The 20,513-nt window shown below is 55.6% G+C and overlaps 1 protein-coding gene across 1 annotated transcript in view; it reads left to right on the top strand.

The window, feature by feature from the left end:
• TRABD2B (TraB domain containing 2B) overlaps nucleotides 1-16,614 on the top strand; it is a 212,571-nt gene extending 195,957 nt beyond the window's left edge. The window contains exons 5-7 of the mRNA XM_032494222.1: nucleotides 425-515; nucleotides 3,756-4,025; nucleotides 12,144-16,614. Of these exons, the coding sequence (XP_032350113.1) occupies nucleotides 425-515; nucleotides 3,756-4,025; nucleotides 12,144-12,363 (581 nt within the window). The 3' untranslated portion in view covers nucleotides 12,364-16,614. The remainder of the gene's footprint in view (nucleotides 1-424; nucleotides 516-3,755; nucleotides 4,026-12,143) is intronic.
• The last annotated feature ends 3,899 nt before the right edge of the window (nucleotides 16,615-20,513 follow it).

Here is a 20,513-nt window from a genome sequence, read left to right as displayed (position 1 = left end):
CTTCTTGGAAGAGGTTTTCTCAGAGCTGGGCTTTGCACGACTGCTGGCGGTTGTCCCTGCCTGGACAGTCCAGGACTGGGGTCAGCTTAATGGTGTGAGGTATAGTAATGCAACAGGAAACACCATGAGCCTTTACCGCATGCCAGCCACTGTCCCCAGAGTCCTCCCAACAATTCTAGAGGCTGTTATACAATCATTCCCACTTTACAGATGGGGAAACTGAGGCATAGGGTGGTATAACCATTGAGCAGCAGAGCCAGGATTTGGACCCAGGTAGGGTGGCCTTGGCACCTCTTCCAGCTACACTGTATTGCCTTTCAGGGACTCTGGCCCTTAACTTTGATGTAGGTCGCTGGCCTGAGGCTGTCCTCAGTTGCTGGTGATATGGCACGTGGTTGAGCCGACTTTGTCTTTTGTGTTCCAGGTCACTTTCTGGGGAACAACACGGTCATCGACGTCCTTCGGCAGGCAGGGCTGGAGGTAGAGCACACGCCCGCTGGGCAGACCATCTACAGGTGAGCAGCCGGGCATCTGGGGGCGTGGGACTGGCTGCCCTGCTGCTGCCAGTCCACAGGCCATGCCTGACCACTTGCTGCATGGCAGGCTGCACCCCTGCCTTCCTGCTCAGGCCTGCGAGGGAGAGTCATGAAGAAGCCTCTGGTGAGACCAGGTCTCCCAGGGACCAGCCTTGACCAGGTTTCCAAGAGTGGGGACTGGGCTGGAGGTGGGGAGAGAGTGAAGGAGGCTGATGTGCAATCCTGGCAGGAGGTCAGGGTAGTAGCAGGGGGCAGTGGCGGTGGGAATGGAGGAGCATTAGGTTTTGAGAGATACTCCAGGTTTAGAGACTGGTAATCGGGTCAGGTAGAAGGACTCTGTAGGACTCCCGAGTTGCTGCCTAGAAGACCTGGGGATGCCCAGGCCCTGAACGGAGATGAGGCCATGGTTAGGACAAGCAGTGGCCTGATCTCTTCCCTGTGGGGAGCTCAGCCTCGCTCAGATCTGGTCCTTTCCTTTCTCTGACCACATCTTCTCCAATGCTGCCTCTTGGCTCTGTCCCTCACCCTAACTTTCCTGCCAGGGCACACTCACTCCACCCAAAGAGCCATATAGGGCCATCTTCTCTTCCTGTGGGAGTTTCCTGTCCCCCATCTCCACCTCGGGTACAAGTTTCCCAAGAGCAGGGGTCGGCCAGCTCCACCTGTGGTTCACAGTGCCAGCCCCAGGCCAGGCATGCAGAGGTGTCAGCGCGTGCTGGGCAGCCCTGGAAGACAATGACAGAATCCTCAAACTTGGGGGTTCCATGTGGCTCATGCTCCAACCATTGAGCAGGAGCCTTCCTCACCAGGCCACAGGGATGGCCACAAAGGAATTCCGGTCCCCTTCCATAGTGTTATAAAACCCAGCGTCCAAAAGAAGCTTGACTAGTCAGAGCTAATGGTTATTGCCTTCTCGCTGCATACTGGGCTCTTAGAGCTTTTTAACTCATTAAATCCTCACAACCACCACTGGGGGAGGAGCTATGAGTATCCCCACCTTAAAATTGAGGAACCTGAGGCCCAGAGATGTGAAGCCACTTGCAGAAGGACACACAGCTCCTGTCAATGGCAGCCTGGCTCTAGGGCCTCCCTAAGGGCCTAACCACAACGATACTCCCTCAGGGGCTGGGGCTGGGGCTCGAGGGTGGGAGTGCTCAGAAGTGACTGTGGCCCTGCTCTTCACATCTCAACTGCAGAGATGAGGCCTGGGGTCTCCTGGGGTCTCCTGGGGCATCGAGCCTCTGGTCTCCTGTCTCTGGGCCCATGCCCTGCCTGTCTCCATGGCACTTCTAGGGGAACTTATAAATACTCTCCTGTTGGACTCCTCCCTCTTCTCATCTTCTGAGTCAGCCTGACCAGACTGCTCTTCCTGAACATTTGCACACAGCACAAATCAGTTTGTACTGGGCCAGGGGTAGGCGTGTGGTTGAGCGCTGAGGCACCCAAGGTAGCCTTGGGGACAAGACCTTCCTCAAGCTCCCCCTCCCAGCCCCAAGGACCTTCATGTGGAAGCTCATTGTGTCTATCTGGACAGGACGGGGGGCGGGTGGGCCAGCAAGGCTGCCTCAGCTCCTATTCAGCTCAGAGCCCAGGCATTAGAGGAGGGGTCCCCCTACTCCCCCCAGGCCCTGCTCTCAGCCCGAGTCTCCAAGTGCAGCCTGAAACCCTGTGGCTGAGGTGAGGGGTGGGGAATGCCGAGGAGGCCCCAACAATAAAAGCCATCATCGGCCACAGGTGCTTCCTGGATCCATCCTTTTGTCTGCCTGTTTTGAATTATCTCCCCAGCAGCTGCGGCATCTCCTGGACCCTGGGAATCTGGGGTTGCCGTGGGGGCTGGGGGAGGACAGGCTGAGATGATGGCCTTTTGTCCTTCAAGGAGAGAGAAGCCCCTCACCCCATCGTGCATGCCAGAGTGGAGTCAGGGGACAGGCTCCCTTGGGCACCTCCTTGCCTTTGTAATTCCCACAACCATGCCCAACATCCTCCCCCCCCAGGTCAGATGTCCCCAGAGGAATTCCATTTGGACCACAGAGAAGAAAGAATAAAAGGGAAAGGAGCAGAGGGTGTTCCCAAGGGGTGTCTGTGCCCCTCTGTGTGGAATGTGGATTCCACACACACACACACACACACACACACACACACACACACATGCTTAATCTCGCTTCAGTGCCTGCTGCAGTCAGCTCCGTTTGCTGTGTTAGGCACTGTTTTAGGACCTCATCTCTTCCATCCTCATGACAACCCTATGAAGTGAGCAGTGTTACTACTCCTGTTTACAGCTGGCTGCTGCTTGGGCTCTTGTGTCACTACCCTCAGTCACACAGCCCGGAGGATGCAGAGCCAGGATGTGAGCCCACGTCTGTCTGCCTCCAGCTTGAGCTCTAAGCTGCTCAGCACTGTCCTGCCTCCCCTGCAAAGGTGCTCAGGAGATAGGTGGTAAATGTGTGACTGGATGGTTGGACAAATGACACAGCAACAGCAGTAATATTTCATATTTAAGTTTGTTAATTACTATAATATTTCAGCTGCTGACTCTTTGCCAAGTGCTGTTCTGAGTACTTTGCCTGTGTCAGCTTACAAAGTCGGTGTGATGCTGCTGTGGGATGCCAGCTGTGACATCCCCATTTTCCAGAGCAGGAGACTGAGGCACAGCACAGCCAAGTTAGGTAACTGGCCCGAAGTCCCCCAGCTAGAGCTTGTTGAGTGAATGAGACCAAGATCAGATATGACCCCAGAGACCTGCCTAAGGCTCACTCCCTCACCTCCTACTGTTCTGGGCTCAAATGTCACTGGCAGGGACCAGACTGCCTCCCTGCCTAGCATCCCCCACGCCCATGCTCTCCTGTCTGCCTCTGCTTTATTTGTCTCCTCAGCAGTTACTACCATCTGACATCCTGCACATCTTACCCTCTGTCTTCTGCTCCGGAATGTAAGCTCTAAGAGGGCAGGGGCTTTTTCTGTTTTGGTCACTGCTGGTGCCTACTTCCTAAAAAGTACCTGGTGCAGGATAGATGCTCAATAAATATTTATTGAATCAATAAATGAAGGAATGAATCAAAACTTTGTCTCTCAACACCAGGCAGTGGTTTTCCTGGGTGACTCAGCCAGGGCACCCTGGCATCTTCTCCTGCCATGACAACGTTCCCAGTGAATTGCATTCCCCATTCCACATGAATAACATGCTCCTCACGTGCCTCACGTGCTGTTGCCCTTTTCCAGCCCTGTAACCCAGAGCCCAATACCTCCACCTGAGGGGACTTCTGTAAGCCCCGCCCCAGCGACCCCAGCTGCTGCTGTCCCCACGGCTCCCTCGGCGACCCCCACCGCCCCGCCAGAGGAGGAGGACCCAGCCCTGTCCCCACACCTCCTGCTCCCCGACAGCCTCAGCCAGCTGGAGGAGTTTGGGCGGCAGAAGAAATGGCACAAGCGACAGAACAAACACCAGCGGCCGCGGCAGTTCAATGACCTCTGGGTCCGCATCGAGGACAGGTGAGCTGGGAGGAGCAGGTCTGCCGGGAGCTGGGCGTCTCTCCCAGTGAGCCTACCTCAGACCCACCAGGGCTGGGCACGCTCTGTTATCCGCTAGCCCCATTCAAGGAAGCGTGGCAGGTGGGTACTTGATCAGAAACTGGATTGTTTCTGTTCTCAAAGGATCCTCCTGTTTATCCTTCAGGGTTTGTAGAGCGTGCTCATACCTGACTTAATTTTTATTCTCAAAATGAGAACAAATACAATTTTCTCCATTTAAAGGTGAGGGATAGAAGCTTCCTTCAGGTACACTAGACAAAAGTCTGCTTTGTCCTTACCTTTCTTGGATGCACCTGGGGTGCAAAGTAGGCTCCATTTGTCCCATGAGCCAGAAGGTGAAAATAGGAGAAAATGGAACAGGGCAGCTGCATCAGGAGGCGGTGAGCTCCCTGCACCTGGATGGTCTCAGTGGCCGACACCCTGGCAGGGAGGTTGCAGGGGGTATCCTGCTGTGCAAGCGAGAGATGGCAGGTGATGGCTGTGGGCTTGGCTCGGGAGGGGATAGGGGATTTGTGATAAACCCTGTGGGAAATGGACATTGTGCCTCGGTACTGGGCCTTCGGAGACTCAGAGTCTCCATCTGGACCCTAAAGATCATCATCTGAGATTTTCCTCAGCATTCCCAGAAAGAATCACCTTGGGTACTTGTAAATAATATCCCAGGCCCCAGACCTCATGTGTCAGAACCGGCCATGTGGGGGCCTGCAAAGCCGTTGTGTTGAATGTGCGCTGGGAGTCTGAGCAACTCTGGGAAACACGGACCTGGCTCCTCACTTACAGATGGTGAGCCAAGCCTGGAGTGGGGGCTTCCCAGGGTCGCACAGGAATCCCCTTCAGGAGCCTCCCTCAGCCAAGTCTCTGAATCATCGACAGGCAGTTGAACACAGTCAAATCCACTATCTTAAAGTGCAGGGTGTGCGCTCTCTTAAAAAGACTTTCAGGGAATAAGCATCAAGTCTTTTGCTCCTTTGGGCCTGTGCTGGCTTCAAAGAGCCCGACTTGGGTTACCGGGAAACGTGTGTCTGCAGAGCCTCCACCGGCCTGGCCTGCCAAGGCGGAGGCACCCCTGAGGCTGTTATTGGCCTTGACACATTTGGCTCCCATGCCCAGCATGGGCCGCCCCCTTCAGACCGGGAGCAAGGACACAGAGTTACCGAGAGCCACTTCCTTCAGCCCTGGGGAGGGCTCGCAGGCTGCCAGGGAGGCGTGGGGCAGACAGGGGCGGAGGCTGGCAGCCCATAAAGCACTCCAGTCAGGCCTTTCACCCAGGGCCCCCATCAGCCCGCCTGGCAACCAGGAGACCTGGCCAGCGGTGGGTCCAGTCCACAGGGTGACAGGAGGCGGGGCTGTCAGCTCCAGCCACAGACCCCCAGCCCCTAACCACGTCTGAGAGGTAAATTTCGGCAAATGACTCCAAACGGTTTCCTTTTCACAACATGTCTCTCTGAAACACAGAGCCTGGTTTCAGAAGAAGAAAACAGCTTTTCTTTGGCAAGAGGGAGCGCCTTCTTGGTCCCAACAGGTAAATTGTGGTTGGATAACTCCTCCATCTGGTTGGGTCAGAGAAGGAAATTTCCACCAACTGGCAGCCTGTCTGTTGAAAGTTTCTCTGGATCATGGAGGAAGCCAACCCTGAGCTCTCGAGCTGCCTAGGCACAGGGGGCAGCTTCTGTCATTCTTGGGTCTCACCCCATCCATCCTCCTGGAGTCATAAGTTCCCGATTCTCCGAGAAGGAGCAGAGGAGAGCTCTCTAGGGGGAACCTGGGACCCACCTGTAGCCCTTCTGACAAAACCGTTTTCCTTGGAGCTTTAATTCCATTCAGAGTTTTCTCATTTTCTTCCCCATAAATCCCACTGGATCCACCCTCTTCTCTCCATCCCCTCTCCCCAGCTTGTCTTCCACCTGTGACCCTGAAGCAGGGTCCCAAGAGGTCTGTGGGACCTACAGTGATACCCTAGCCCATCGCCCTCCTCAGCCTGAGATCCTTCAGTGCTTCCCCCTTCTCCCACCAGGTGAACTTCCTGCCTCTCAGCCTGGGGGCAGAGCCTTTGCCTCGTTCCGCCTCACCCGCTGGCCCTCCCCCTGGGGGATACCAGGCTCTGCGCTGCCCCCCAGCAGGCCATGCATGGCCGACCCCCCACCTTTGTCCTTGCTTCTCTCTCTGCGGGGGTGGATGTGAATGGACATTTGCTGAGCTCCTGCTCTGTGCCAGCCACTTACATCCATCACGTCCCCAATCCTGTCGAGTCCTGGAAATAGGCTTTTTTAGACCAAGGAGGAAACTGAGGTTCAGCAAGGTCAGGTAACTTACCCGAGACCAGGTGGCAAGTCAGGTATGGCATCAGAACCGGGAGGTGTGTCTAATGCTAAGAGTCACATGTGTCCAGCACCTTGCAGATGCCCCTGCTGCCCTCACCTGGCAAGCATCTCCTCCCTCTTCGCCTTCCTCCCCAGAGCCTGTTTTCTGTGCTGTCCTCCCCCACATCCCACAATCTTCTCCCCACCACCCACACCCTCGCCTCCCCCATTGGGTGCCCTGTCCCGGCAGTTACACAGATGGCAGTTCCTCGCCTATGTTTCTAGGCTAGGAGGCCCTGGGCACCAGAACTGAGTTGGACTTCTCTGGGTCACCGGAGTCCTCCCTGAGGGTTTGTTGACTGCATGCATGAGTGAGAGAAGGGAAGAGCGAGTGACGACGGGGCCGAAGCGCCTGGCCAGGACACCACCTGGAGCAGGCCGGCCTCCCCTCACCCCTCATTACCCCAGATGTAAACACAGCAAAGGAAGTTTAGAGAAGCAGCAGCCCGTGACAAGATGATTTATGGGGACCCGTGGAAAGGGCCGAGCGCGTGTCCGCAGATGGCTGTGCAGCAGCGGCAGGACACTCTCAAGGAACCCCCCATGTCTGAGACCCAGGAGGGGACAGCAGGGCAGGTGTGTGTCCAGGGGGTTCACCAGGGCGGAGGCCATTCCTACGCTGGCTGTGTGCCAGGCACTGCCCCAAGGCAGTTGGATCTGTGACAGTCCTCGGTTTCTCCTTTTACACAGTTAAGGCCTTGACCGGACGGGCCTCTGCAGGTCACGCCCGCTGGCTCTGCTGTTCTCCCAGTCCACAGCTGGGGCGTGTGGGGGTGGGGGAGGGTTGGATAAACAAGGGAGCAGAGTGCTGGGCCCTCTGGATTGAAGTTCAGTTACGAGGGGGCAGGTGCAGGGAAGAGAGCATTCCCCAAGTGCGGGGTACGGCCGGAAGCCAGGCGCAGGCGTGGGCGTCAGTACGTGGGGACGCAGAGCCTTGTGGGTGCCACCATGCAGGCACAGGGGGAGCAGGACACACATGCGCAGAGGGCCATTGCCCTTCTCGGCCTCCGTTTCCCCAGAAGTTTGAGCAGATGATCCAAGCCCCCACAGAAGGGAAGAGAATGGTGTTCTTCCCTGGGCCCCTGGGCATGCTCTGCACGCCTCCTACTGATCTGCTATCTTGCCCCAAGGTTCTTGGGCTCCAGTTTCTCCAGGCACAGCCAGGCTTTCTCCTGGGACCATAGCGGGTGCTCAGTGTCTCTGCGTGAGGTTGGGGCCCCGTCTGACTAGAGGTAGAAGATGCTCCCATGAGAAATGAGAAGCAGGATCACAAACAGTGATAAAGGCAGAGGAATTCAGGCAGACTTCCCAGCCCCTCCTCGTACTTGCTTTGAGGCTTCGAGTAAAAAGATGGTGCTTGTGAAATGCTGAGTGGCATCAGACCACTGGTGACACTCAGTAACAGCTGCCTCCAGTGTCGGTGGCGGACTGAGAGTCTGGTCTGGGATGCCGCACGCCCTGTCTCCCTGTTTTGGGGCCTTCAGAGCGTCTTAGGCTTAAAAGAGCCCCTGGGTGGGCACCACACAGCTAAACAGGAGTGGCTGGCCACGGGCTGGGCTCCCAGCCCTTGTCCAGTGCTGCTGGGGTCTAGAGCAGGAAGAGTCTCGGCTCATGGTCGGGCAGGGACAGCTCCCCACTATGGTGCAGCCAAAATAGCCCTGAAGCCGCGGCTGGTCTGCCTGTGCCTGGGGAGGAATCCAGCCAAAGAGGGCTGAGGGGTTAGGGGCCCTGAGGGTCAAAATGACCCAGCGAGGCTGAGGGGAGGGCAAAGGCATTCCCTGCAGAGAAGACCACGGGGCCAAAGGCATGGAGGCTGGCGTGGGCCTTAGATACCAGGATGTGGAGCTGCAGACACAAGCGGTCACTTTAGATCTCTGCCTGTGTCTGACCGGTCTGCCCAGATCACATTGGAAGTTCCACCCCAGCCAGCAGGGCCACCCATCACCCAGGCCCTCATGCCCCCAGCTCCATCTCCACTTTGTCTCCATGGAACCTTCGGAGGTTGCCCAGAGCACATCCCACCACCCTTGTATTGCAAGAAAGCCACAGCCCTGAGACTTTCCAAACCCAGCCCTGGTGGCTCTCAGAGACCCTCTGGTGCCGGGATTGCGGCCCTGCTCCAGGAAGCCCTGCCGAGGGGGCTCAGGGCAGGCAGCTGACAGCGTCTCAGGCACCAGCCCTGCTTTCCTGCTTTACCTTGGGCTTCTGCCTAAGATCTCACTTCTGTCTTCTGCTGCTAGAAAACATTTCAAAGTCCATTGGTCTGTTCCTGTTCCTTCATTGTATACACTTGGAAACTGAGGCCTTAAAGGACGGACTTGCTCAAAGTCTCGCAACACACGGGAGCATCGGGTGGGCTAGAGCAGGGTTCTGCCTTCCACCCGGGCAGAGGGCCCTTTCCCACATGAGGGGCCTCTTGGTGCCAGCCGTCCGCGGAGCCTGGGAACACTCAGTGTTTGGCTTGGCTTTGAGGCCACTTTGCCATGAGATGATTTCCCCCAGCCTCAGCCTGGGGTGGGGGGTGTGGATCCGGACTGGGCTTTGTGAGCAGAGTGGGCCTGAGATGTGGGGGTCATTTGGAGGGGCTTTCTGTCCATCCCCTCAACCTCACCCCATTTCCCTGGGACTCCTTCCAAGCAGTAAAACCTCCAGTCAGGCTCCAAGGGGAAGTTTGCATCTTTGGTTTTCAGTGTGAAAGCAAATGCCTTTAGGTGCCTTGTGAGACATAGTTTTCTTGACTCTCACTTGGTCTTCCTTCTGACAGTGGGGGCTGGATGTGGCCAGCCTGGGCCCCCACTCTGGACATCCCAAGAGGCACCCAGCCTCCTCTCCTGAGACCAGCCTTCCTTGCCTCCCAGCTTCTCAGTTTGGAAAAGTGGGGCAGCCCCTGGGAGGAAATTTTTATTAGAAAAGAAAGGAAGGGAAGGGGCTGAGGCAGTGACCCTGCTGGGCTGGGGCACGATCCCCTCCCAGGGCTGAGGCCAAGGGGCCTCCTCTCTGACCCTGGCAAGCCTCCCCCCACGGGTGCACGAGGTCTCCGCAGGAAGCACCACACTTCACTGCTGGGCTCTCCGTCTCCGCCTGCTCACCTATGCGGTTAGGGACGGCGCCCCAGCCCAGCTGGGCAGATAGCCTGATGCACATCTGTGTCCTAATCTCCTGCAGCCTCAGCGTCCTCATTTTGGAAGTGGCAGTAATAATAAGATGGCACATGTATAGCATCAAGCACAGGAAATGCTCTACGAATGGAGGGTGTGATGCAGACACAAACATATTAAAAATGGTGCTAAAAATGGTCAACACCATACAGCGCTTACAGTGCGCCAAGAGCTGTTCTAAGCACCTTACGCAGGAAACCCCTTCGAACCCCATAGGCATAAATAGGTACCAGTGACACAGTGTGATCAGTGCAGAACGTACAAGGCTTTATGGGCACTTCAGCTTTTCCAAGTGGCATTAGGGGCTGGGGGGCACATCAAAGAGGCCTCCAGGCAAGAGGACATTGAGTCAGGCCTTCAAAGGTGAGTCAGAAAATGGCAGCAGGACATCAGATGTGACTGGAGAGGGTGGTGTGTGCAGGGAGAGCCGGGAAACGTGCGGTCAGCCAGCACCAGATCACGTGAGAGGTCCCAGGTGCTCTGAAGTCCAGCACGGGGTGGGAGGCGTGACATGCTGGGTTTTGTGGGTTATAAGGAGCGTTCAGAGCCACCTGGTCTGCCCTTCCCCTCTGGTTCCACCTGCACACTCTGTTCAGGGACATATTCCCTCCATCCATGGTGCGTGACAGCTCCTCTGGAAGTTTCTAAAGACAGAGGAACACAGATGTCACAACTGTAGAGTCTAGGGTGACAGGGACCTCATGCAGGGACATGGCAGTGTAGAGAGGGAGGGAGGGAGAGAGCAGGGAGTGACAAGCCCCTCCTTTTCTGAAGGTGCTCAGACAGCAATCCCAGAGCAGAGGTCCCAGGCCATGTGCAGGCAGTGGTGTGCTCAGTGACTCCCAGGCACCTCTGCTCACCTGCCCCACTGAGGCCGAGCCAGGCTGAGAGGGTCCAGCTGGCACAGTGGTGGGACTGACCTGCGGCGGTGATGATTACAGGGCTTCCCACAGTGATATGGCCAGTTGCTGGGGCCTTGTGCCCAGCACATGGTAACACGGCCAGGGTGGGGCAGGGACTCCCAGCTGGCCTGGAAGCGACAGCCCATCGGGGAGGGAGGGGAAGCACTGGAGAGCGGGCAGTGTCCCACATAGAGGAGGCCGCCCACTCTGCAGATGCCCAGGGAAGGACAAGCTTCCTGCCCAGCCATCAACAGCTAGTGAGCACCGACTGGGTGTCCAGTTCAGATCTTGTCCCTGCTGTGTGTCCTGGAGTGAGTTACTTACCCTCTTTGTGCCTCGGTTTCTTCACACGTGAAATGGGATAATAGTCTTACCTGCCTCGTAGTGTTGTCCTGAGGATCAGAGGTTAACATATCCTACATGCTGGAGACAGAGCTGGAACAGGACCCTCACTCTGTACTCTTGTCGCTGCTGGGAGCACCCTCAGCCATGTGTAAGCTGGGCTCCCTGCCTTCATGGCTGACTGCAGTGTCACCTCTTCTGGGAGGCCATCCTAGCTCCACACTGGGTTGTTTGGGGCCCGTCTGTGTGCACCCTGCCCCTGGCCTTCCCCTGCCATCCTGGCCCTCTGGTGTGACGGGGCTTCAGGTGTTCTGTCTGCATCTTTGTGTGACTCCCACTGCCTGGCGCTGCACAGGGCAGGCGTGGGCTCCCCGCTTCTGGGGCCCAGCCCTTTCCTTCACCCCATAGCCTTCTCCCCCTTGGCCTCTCTTTATTATGCCTCTGTGATTGTCCCCTCTCTTCTCCAGTCCCTGTCTTGCCCTCTGCCCCTCTCTCTGTCATCATTTCCTCTATCTCCAGGGCCTGAGCCAGTAACCTGGTCCTCCCTCTGCCCTCCCCTCCACTTCCTGATGCCACCAAGTGCGGGCCTCAGCCTGCCAATTTGTTCCACACTTAATCTCTTATTTCTGTCTCACTCTCTGTCTCTCTGTCTGAGTTCTTCTATCACTTTCAATGGGCTTCCTTGAGCCAAGCTCCAAAACTGGCTTCTGTTTTTATAAGTTCATGAGGGACCACTGTCAGCAGCACTCCCTGTGGTTGTGCAAAGTGAAGCCAGCCAGGGCTCCTACCCCAAGAGGCGCCCCACCCCCTCTGTGGCCAGGGGCCTTGCTGAGCCTCAGTTTTCTCATCTGGTGGAAGAGATGATGAGACCTGTTTGAAAGTTTGTTTTGAGGACCAGAAATACTGCTTGTAAAGTGCAGACTCTCAGTGGATTCTCAGTATAAGGTAGCCGTGATCATGAGGGTGAGATCGTGTGGTTGTTTGTGCATTTTGTTTTGTTGTGTGTTTATTTCAGACTGGGGAGGGGAGGGCAGCAGGAGGCCCGGGGGACCTGCACGTATAGGTGTGGAGGTTGCCTGCCTCAGCGTGACCCCAGGTGGATCTCCTCCAGAACACTTTACTTCTTTCTGCCTGGTACCCAGTTCTCGAGTCATCACACCTGGGGCCAGCTGTGTGGCTCTGGGCCCCTTGTTTCCTTCTCCATTTTATGAGAAAAAAAATAGATCCAATAAAAAGTTGGATCTGAACCCTACGGCTGCAATCCAGGTCAAGGCTACCGAGCGGCCACTCCACGTTCCATGTGTTTTCTCCTTCTAGCACCACTGCCTCGCCACCCCCGCTACCCCTCCAGACCACGCACAGCTCCAGGACCGCCAAGCCCCCCTTCCAGCTCTCTGACCCGCTCCAGCAGCAGGAAGAGCCGGAGCCGGCCAGCAGCTCAGTGTCCGGCCAATCCCAGCTGGCCCTGGGCCTCCTCCCCGCCGTGGTGGCCAGCATCGCAGCCCCCTTCCTCCTGCACACCCTCCGGCCCTCCTGACCTCGGCCGCCCGCCCAGTGCAGAGAAAGAAGCCAGAGAAACAACAGGAGGGTCTGCGGCCACACCCACTGCCCCTGCCAGCACCTGCAGGGGTGCCTGACACTCACGGGCAGTCCAGATGGGATCCGTTAGAACACTAGAGCTTTATTGTACCCGAGTTACATCTTCTTTTTTGTAGAAGGATCTTAATTTCCCATAGTGCTATGGGACTCTTTTGTAAAATATGTGTCCATGTTAAAACAAAAAAAATGTATTTATTCTACCGATAAAACTATTTTTATGTGGCCAATGTTAATAACCCTTTAACTAGCCCCAGTGCCAACCCAGGAGGTGAACCCAGGTTGCCAGGACATCTATGACCTCATGAGGACTTTGAACTGGCTGGCTCCTGGATCAGTGGAAGCCTCCAGCATCCAGGTTTGGCTTCCCCCACTGTGGTGACCTCAGAGGGAGGGGCAGGCAGACAGTCTTAGCTTTTGTGAAGCTGGATTTGGGAGCCAGAGATGTGAACGCTGACGGTCCTTCCTTCCCCTGGACGCATCCTGGGGCTGGGAAGATACTTTAGGAAAGAGAATGCTGCTATTTTGAAAACCCTGAGTGTCTGTGAACTGGCCCTCCAGAGCTCTTGGTAAGTGTTTCGACCAAAGCACTGGGATGGGGGGAGGGATACTGGTGCTGAGGGAGGTGGTCCCTCAGCCCCATGTGACAGATGGTTAAACGGAGCTGGTTAAACTCACCAAAGAGAGGAAGGTGGTTGCCCAAGGTCACAAAGCAAGCGGGAGATCCAGGTTGTGAGTCCAGATCTCCCTGTTCTGGTACCATTCATCCACCTTGGCTTACAGGAGAGGCTGCTGAAGCCACGGCCAAAGGGAGTAAGCTGGGCCGAAGGATAGGAGTGGGCACTGAAGGGCAGTTTTAGGGATAGGCCCCGGGAAATCTGTGATAATAATACTCAGAATGAGAGCTGCCTTTTGTCCAAAGCCTGCAGTGCGGCAGGCGCTGTGCACATTCACTTCATCACGGATCCTCATGGCAGTTCTGTGAGGTGTGATCATCTCCATTTCACAGATGAGGAAACTGAGCCCCCATAAGAGATAAAAGGACTTGTTCAGTGTCACCCAGGCATAATGTGGCCTTAGATCTATCATGTGGTCTTTGCCCAGGGAAGCTCTGAGGGAAGCAGTTCTCACCCCAGTGGGCCAGCACACACGTCTTACTCCAGCCAAGGAGACCGCCTGGCCAAAGTTATCATGTTGGTCCCTCTAGCCAAAGGGCTCAGGCAGCAGGCCTTGCCATGTGTCCCATGTCCCGACTGGTCTTATCTTGGAGCCAATGAGAGACTTTCCCTCCAAATCAGAGGTGGGGGTGGAGGACAGCTGTGATCGGTCTGGAGAGGCCGAGGAGCCCAACACAGACAGGCCACTGAGACTCAGAGAAACAGACCTAGTTCCTTGGCCCCCAGAGTGGTGGCCAAGAAGGCAGAGGACCCAGGTTGGCTGCCTCCCAGCCCTGAACCCTCTCTGGGCTGGCAGCTCATCAATTTCAGAGTTCTGGAACCTGAGAGCAGAAAGGACCCTTCATTTGACAGATAACAATAGTGAGAGTAGAAATAAGGCCCAGAGAGGAGAGGCGCTTCCCCAAGGCGGCACAGCTGGGCAGGTCTGCTGATTCCCAGCTCATTGCTCCCCAGTGCCACTGCACCATGAGCTTCCCGGCGGGCCTGGTAGTGTCTGATTAGACCAGTGCTGCTGGGCCCAGCTTGGCGGCTGTCTCCTTCCTGAGACGGTAGAATTCTGGGTAGCTCTGGATAGTCAGAGGTCCCACAAGCATCTTGGCAGGCAGCTGAATTCTTTTCAGCTCTGACCCAGATGGCTGTGTTCAAACTTGAGACCGGGAGGAGCCCTGAGCTCTACATCAGAGGGTCCAGCCAGCCCCGTGGGCACCACACTATAAACTGAACTTGACCCAAGCCAGGGCTAGAGTCCGTTTACCCTTGGCAGAAATGTGACTTCCTATTTCTGAGCAGGAATCAACTGACTTATAAAGCAGGCTCAGAAGGTCTGTTGGACATCAAACAGATCGTGCAGAGTGCTATTTGGATGAGATAAGTGTAAAGGAATTAGAAACACACAGGCCAGATTTCCCTCTGTTCAGGGCAGAGTGTGGCATAAGATGAATTAAGATGGAGCTTGAGGTTAATTAAAAAAGAAGCATTTGGTAAACAGTCCAGGCACCTGACCGCCTGCCCAGATCGGTGCCAGGCACAAGGCCAAAGAGGTGAATGAAAGTGGTGTGTGATTATCTAGCACACGCAGTACCAGGCTCTGTGCTGGGGCCACATCTAGCTGCCTTTCTTGGCGGAAAAGAACTTATCATCAATATGGAACAGGCAGCCCAACCCTGGGTTCCTAGAAGGAGCCTTAGAGGTCACCCTGCCTTGGCCTCTGGCCACAGGCAGACTTCCCGGGTCCCTCCTCTGGGCAGGTTGGGAGAGTCCAAACTCTCCCTCCACCAATCACTCAAGTGTTTACAGAAAGACGCATGGGCAGCAGATGGATGGGCCGACTGATCAGATAGACACGTGCTGACGGAACAACCGGAGGCATTGTGAATTAGACATCTGCAGCCCAAGTTCACAGATCCCTGACAATCACCCACTGGCCAGGATTTGAAATGAACTGAGCTTGCTGACTTACTTCCCAGAAGACCTCAGACATGTGTACGGAAATCTGCGTGGCTGGGGCACTTGAATTCTCCTCCCTTCCTGGGCCAGGGAACCACCATTCATCTTCAGCCACTCACGCGCTTTGGAATGATCTATCCACCACTGCTGACTTTTTTTTCCAGCACATTCTTTCTACATGCCACACCTCATAAAATGCCCCTGTGGCTCTGAGAGCATCATGTGCATGTCTTAGGACCTTCACATTTGACCTTGAGGCAGGCAGAGAAGATGGAAGGACTGAGAGCCAGCATGTCAGTGGCGGCCCTGAGTGCCGTTCCTCAGGATAGCTGACTGAGAGACCAAGGGCCTTTCTGGCTCGAGTCAGCGTGGCCGTGTCTTCTCCAATCCCTCCGGGCTGTCCTGACGCACCAGCAGCCAGGTGAGGCAGGGCAGTGAAGGTGTGTGAGTCAAGTTGCGGGGAACCACAGAGCGCATTGAGGCCCCCTCCATCTCTGAGATTCAAAGACCTGGAATCTGCGAATCATGGAAGCATGTACTGACTGGCAAATTCGGCTTTGCACAGAAAGACTGTGAGTGGATTTTCCACTTACATTACACTGAATGCTCTGTCATCTACTTGCTGGCCTCAGCTAGATTTGCGCAAGCCTCGGGACTCAGGAAACTTGTCCCATTTGCCTGGTCTCTGGCCTGGGGCCATGGTCACAAGGGATCCCAAAGAAAGGTCCTCCACCAAAAGGAAAGTTTATGAAAATACCGTGAATGACGAGAGAGGGTCCACCTGAGAATGGCAGCTTTGCTGGTATCCTGTGTAGCGGAGAACAGAGTTAGGGCTGGGGACATGCCCCTCAGCCTGGCATTCTACACCCTCCACGATCGGGCCCTGCTGACCATGCCAGCCTCTCCTCTCACCTCTCCTGCTCTGTGCTTAGCCAGACTGAAGCCTATTTGTTACTTCCAGAATAGACGGGATGTTTCGCACGTGCTACTTCCTAGGCCTAGAAACACCCTTTTCTTGCCCCTTATCCTCTGAGGATCAACTCAGCACCTCCTCCAGGAAGCCCTCTGAGTTGAGACTGTGTCTCTGCTCTCCTATTGGACTGTGAGTTCCTCGGTGGCAAGGGTCACAGGCCTTCATCTTTGTATCCTCATTGGACACAAAGATGGCCCTCAAAAAGTTGTGGAGAGAGACAGAGGAAGAAAAGAATGAAGGAGACAGAGAGGCATACCTTAGCTCTGCTGTGGAGTGGTCTCTGCAAAGCCAAAGCTGTCGGCAGATGGCAGGTGCCCCACAGGTGGGGAGCTTCTGTCCAAGAGGTGTGTGAGCAGTGGCGGCAGGCCCGCTGGCTGGAGACGTGGTAGGAGGGTTGAAGTCTTGGTGAGGGAGTCGGGTAGGGTCCCTCCTGGCTCTTTAATGCTCAGGTTCTTTGAACATTGTTAGTTTTCCAAAAATTCATCTAAGCAGCCAAAAAAATCACCCAGGCTGGCTGTCTAAACCAGTAAGTTTCAGAAATCGGTCCATCCCCTCAGCCCGGCACCCCAGCCCCTCCGTTCGTCAGCAGCCCCACCGGGCCTGAGGTGAATTGGCAGGCTTGCCTGCTTCCCTGGGATTGGGGACTTCTGGGCGGTGGGGGAGGGCTGGACTGGAGCCTAGGCCCCTGGTCCCAACCCAGAGTTCCTTCCCTCCCTCAGCCCCTGACACTGGGGGAGGGAGGAGGGATTCATGAGAACCACTGAGCCCTACCTGGCCCTCTCCCTGGAGCATCAGCACACCCTCAGCTCCCCCTACTCTTCCTCCAAATGTGGGCTCTTCCTTTCCAGAGATACTCTAGAAAGTCCTTCAGTTTGCTGGGTGACCTTGGGCAAACTGCTGTCCCTCTCTGAGCCTACATCTCCTCATCTGTCAAATGGAAACTTTGGGCTACCTGGGCTGTTCTGGAGACCTGGGGGAGTGCTGTACGCAATCTTGGGGCTCCATGAGGGTGAGGTGCCACCACTCCCTAAGCCCAGCATTTGGCTTTCCTCCCAGGACTCGCAGGCTGCCGTGGAGTTGGGTGACAGAGTAGCACACCTTGGAGGGCCCCTCTATCCACAGTCCCACTGCAGGGAAGCTGGGCTTCCAGCAAGACCCAAGTCTAAGACGGTCCCAGTAGGGCTCTCAGACATCTTGGGCCCCCAGTGGCTGGGGTGGCAGGGCTGGCTCTTGGCCAAGAGTTGTTCTAGCCCAGAGCAGGGGAAGCCAGTGCCCCTGCCCCATTCCTGGGCCTCAAAGGGATTGCAGGGCGTCCCTACCTGTCTCTCATTGTGTGACACAAGCTTCAAATCTTAATGTATTTGAAAGGTATTCGTGATGTTCTTTTAATCACCTCTTTCCCTCACTTCTGTGAATTATCATGAAGAGTTCTTTAAGAATATAATAGAAGACAAAGAAAGATGCTATTAATGTTATTTTGCCAAAAATATTTTTGTAGCATAATATATTAATAAAAGATGTAATGAATTCAACGAGGTGTTGTCTCTGTGCGCCGACACTCCCCTCCCCCTGCCAGGGAGCGCCCTGTGTGGGGAGATCGCCTTTGCTGGGAGAGCCAGCATCAGAGGCAGTGACACAGAGGAACCGGATCCGGCCCATTTCCCTGCAGAAATACAGGCAGATTCTGGGAGGGTGGTTTGGGCAGGAGTCTAACAGTTCGAGAGGTCTCATGCCAAGTAGGGTCTAGAGAGCCCACTCCAGCCAGGATGAGCTCTCTGCAGACCTGGAGGAGCTGTTCACCCAAGCAACAAACCTAGAACCTGGCTTCATCCTTGGGGCCCCCCTCTCTGACTCCTCACTCACCAACACCTACTGACTTAATCTTAGCAATCCTCCCACCTTCCTCCACCCCACTGTCCCTCCCTAGTCCAGGCCTCCTCCCTTCCCCTGCCACCTACGGCCATGTCCCCTCCAGCCCACTCTCCCCCCTGCAGCCAAAGAGAGTTCTATAAACCACAACAATGACCACGCACCTCCCCAGAATTTAAAACTCAACCGTGTCTCCCCACTGTTTCCAGAACAAGGGTCAATGTCACACCGGGTCCTCTGGCCCTTGCCCATGTCTGCAGTGTGAAATTCACATCTTACCCATTCCTCTCCTGGTTTTCAACACTCCAGGGCCACTGGCTGCCTCTGTGTTTCCTGAACTCATCCTACTCTTCCCTATCCTCTGCCTTTACACACGCTGTTCCCCTGGCGCCCATTATCCTTCCGCATCTCTGCCCCTCACTCACTGCTCTGTTGAGCTCCTACACATCCTGCATGACCCAGCTCTAGTGGTATCTGCTCCACAAGGCTTCTGAGACTCTTCAAACCCAGTTAGGCCCTCTTCCCCTCCATCCCCACAGCACCCTGTTCGCTGTGCACCTGGGTTGTGGGGAAATGACCTGCATGTGCCTGTCCTTCCCCTTGGCTTCCTGGGGCCAGCACCATGCGTGGTCATCTCTGTGTTGTCAAAGCATAGGATTTGACATCTAGTGGAAGAAAGACTCAGTCAAGGACGAAGGGAAGGAAGAAGAAAGGAAAGACCTCAGGTAAAAAATACAGCTTCTACATCATATCAGATGTCACACTTCAAGTGTTAGCTGGCTGGAATCTGCCCAAGGTGTGCTTCTGCAAGGTCCCCCAGGCAAGCGATTTAACCACTGGGACTTGGTGGGGGAGGGGGGCACTTGCCTGAGAGGTCATAGGAGAGGTCTCTAGGTCTGAAACCCTAGCGCCTTTACCGAGGCGATTACCAAGTTCTCACTGGCTCCTACTAAGAGGAGTGTGGATTGCACGTGGTGGGCCTACCCCCGCCCCAGATAGAGGTGATAACGCAACCAGAAGCTGACACTGGTTGAACATCTATTATGCATCGCACAACATTCTATGCATTTATATCTTAAATTACTTTATTCTCACAACTATTCTTCTTTATCCCTATTTTATAGATGAAGTAACTGAGACCCAGAGAGGTTCAGAAACTTGTCCACAATCACACAGCTTGTAATTGCTGGAGCTGGGATTGGAACCCAAGTAGTCAGGCTCCAAGACTCTTCTCTTAACTTTTACCCAGGTATGCCGTGCTGTCCTGTGTGGGCTGCGGCCTGTGAGTTGGGCAATGAGGCCTCTGCATCCCTGTTTCACAGGCCAGATTGGTGAAGTGAGGTCCCATCCAAGGCCCAGTGCAATGAGCGTCTTCCACGTCCTGGAGCCTGCCCAGACCTCTGTCCCTCCCACCAACTCTGGACGGAGGTCCGGAGAAGAAGCCTTCTGCTCCCCACCCTGCCCCAGTGCGATGGTCCTTAGGGTTGGCATCAGTGATGTGAAGATTCCTGCTGTGGCCCATGACTCTGGGTTCTCTGCCCCTTGTACACCAGCTGCTCTCAGGAAAAGAAGCCTCTGTCATCTACCCACCTAGGCGCCCAGCGGGAGAGTGAGCCTTTGTCCTTCCTTGGAGGATGTGGCCCTCAGGTCAAGTGCCCCCTGGAGGAGAAGATGTGGCCCAGGAATGGGGTTTCAGACACAATGGAATGGGTGACTGAGGGGACCAGGGACTTTTCAGAGCCGGTCTGCTCTCCATATGGCAGCAAGAGGGGAGACCAAGAGTCCATACCCAATGCACTCACACGTCTTCACCTCCCAAGTTGGGACCGCCGGCCCACCCCTCCCGCCCTGAGCTCTGGGCAGGCTCCCACTGACGTGCTCTTCCAGGGAGAAACCAGATGCCCCTTCTGGTATTAGATTATTAGATTCTAGAGGACCCCATCTCAGCCCTAAATCGCTGTAGGGCAGCCCCAGACTGGAGGCTTCTCCGTGTAGCTAGAAAGATCAGAGCAGGGCCCAGGGAGGAAGCTCCAGGAGGTGGGGGAGAGCTGCCCAGGACCAGGACAGGATGCTGAGGAGCTAGGGATTCTCTGACATGGGGGGTGACGGGGCAGGGACCCCTACCCCAGGGGAGAGGCTGGCCGGCTGGCCGCCCTGTCTTCCTCTGTCTCTGTCTCTCTTTCTGCTGATCTCTCACGCCTCTGTGCCCTTGCTCCCTTCTCCATCTTTCTATATCCTCTGAGGGCCCCTCCCTCCCAACCCTGAGCATCTCGGGCCCTACAGCCAACCCTGCAGAGACCCTCAGTGTCCTGCCGCAGATGCACGCATGCCAAGGACTGCAGGCCCTGTGCTCCAGCCCTGCCTCAGCCAGCTCTGTGGCCCCAGGCAAGTTCTGCCCCTCTCTGGGCCTCCGTCTTCTTATATGCACGAAAGGACATGGAGCAAATTGTAGAGCCTAAAATTCCTTTGAGAAAGAGCAGCGTCCGTCTTTGTTTGGAAGACTGCGTCCAGGGACGCCTAAGGTAGGATGGAAAACCAGCACCTTCTCCCACCTCAAAGGAGGTGGAAGGAAAGTCATTTTGATGGCCAGGAGAAAGGATTTTGTCATTTTGCTTCTGAAAAGGA

Source organism: Camelus ferus, chromosome 13 (genome assembly GCF_009834535.1).
Source record: "Camelus ferus isolate YT-003-E chromosome 13, BCGSAC_Cfer_1.0, whole genome shotgun sequence".
Classification (NCBI taxonomy): domain Eukaryota; kingdom Metazoa; phylum Chordata; class Mammalia; order Artiodactyla; family Camelidae; genus Camelus; species Camelus ferus.
The sequence above is the reverse complement of the archived record's forward strand: the minus strand, read 5'-3'. Positions and strand labels throughout refer to the sequence as shown.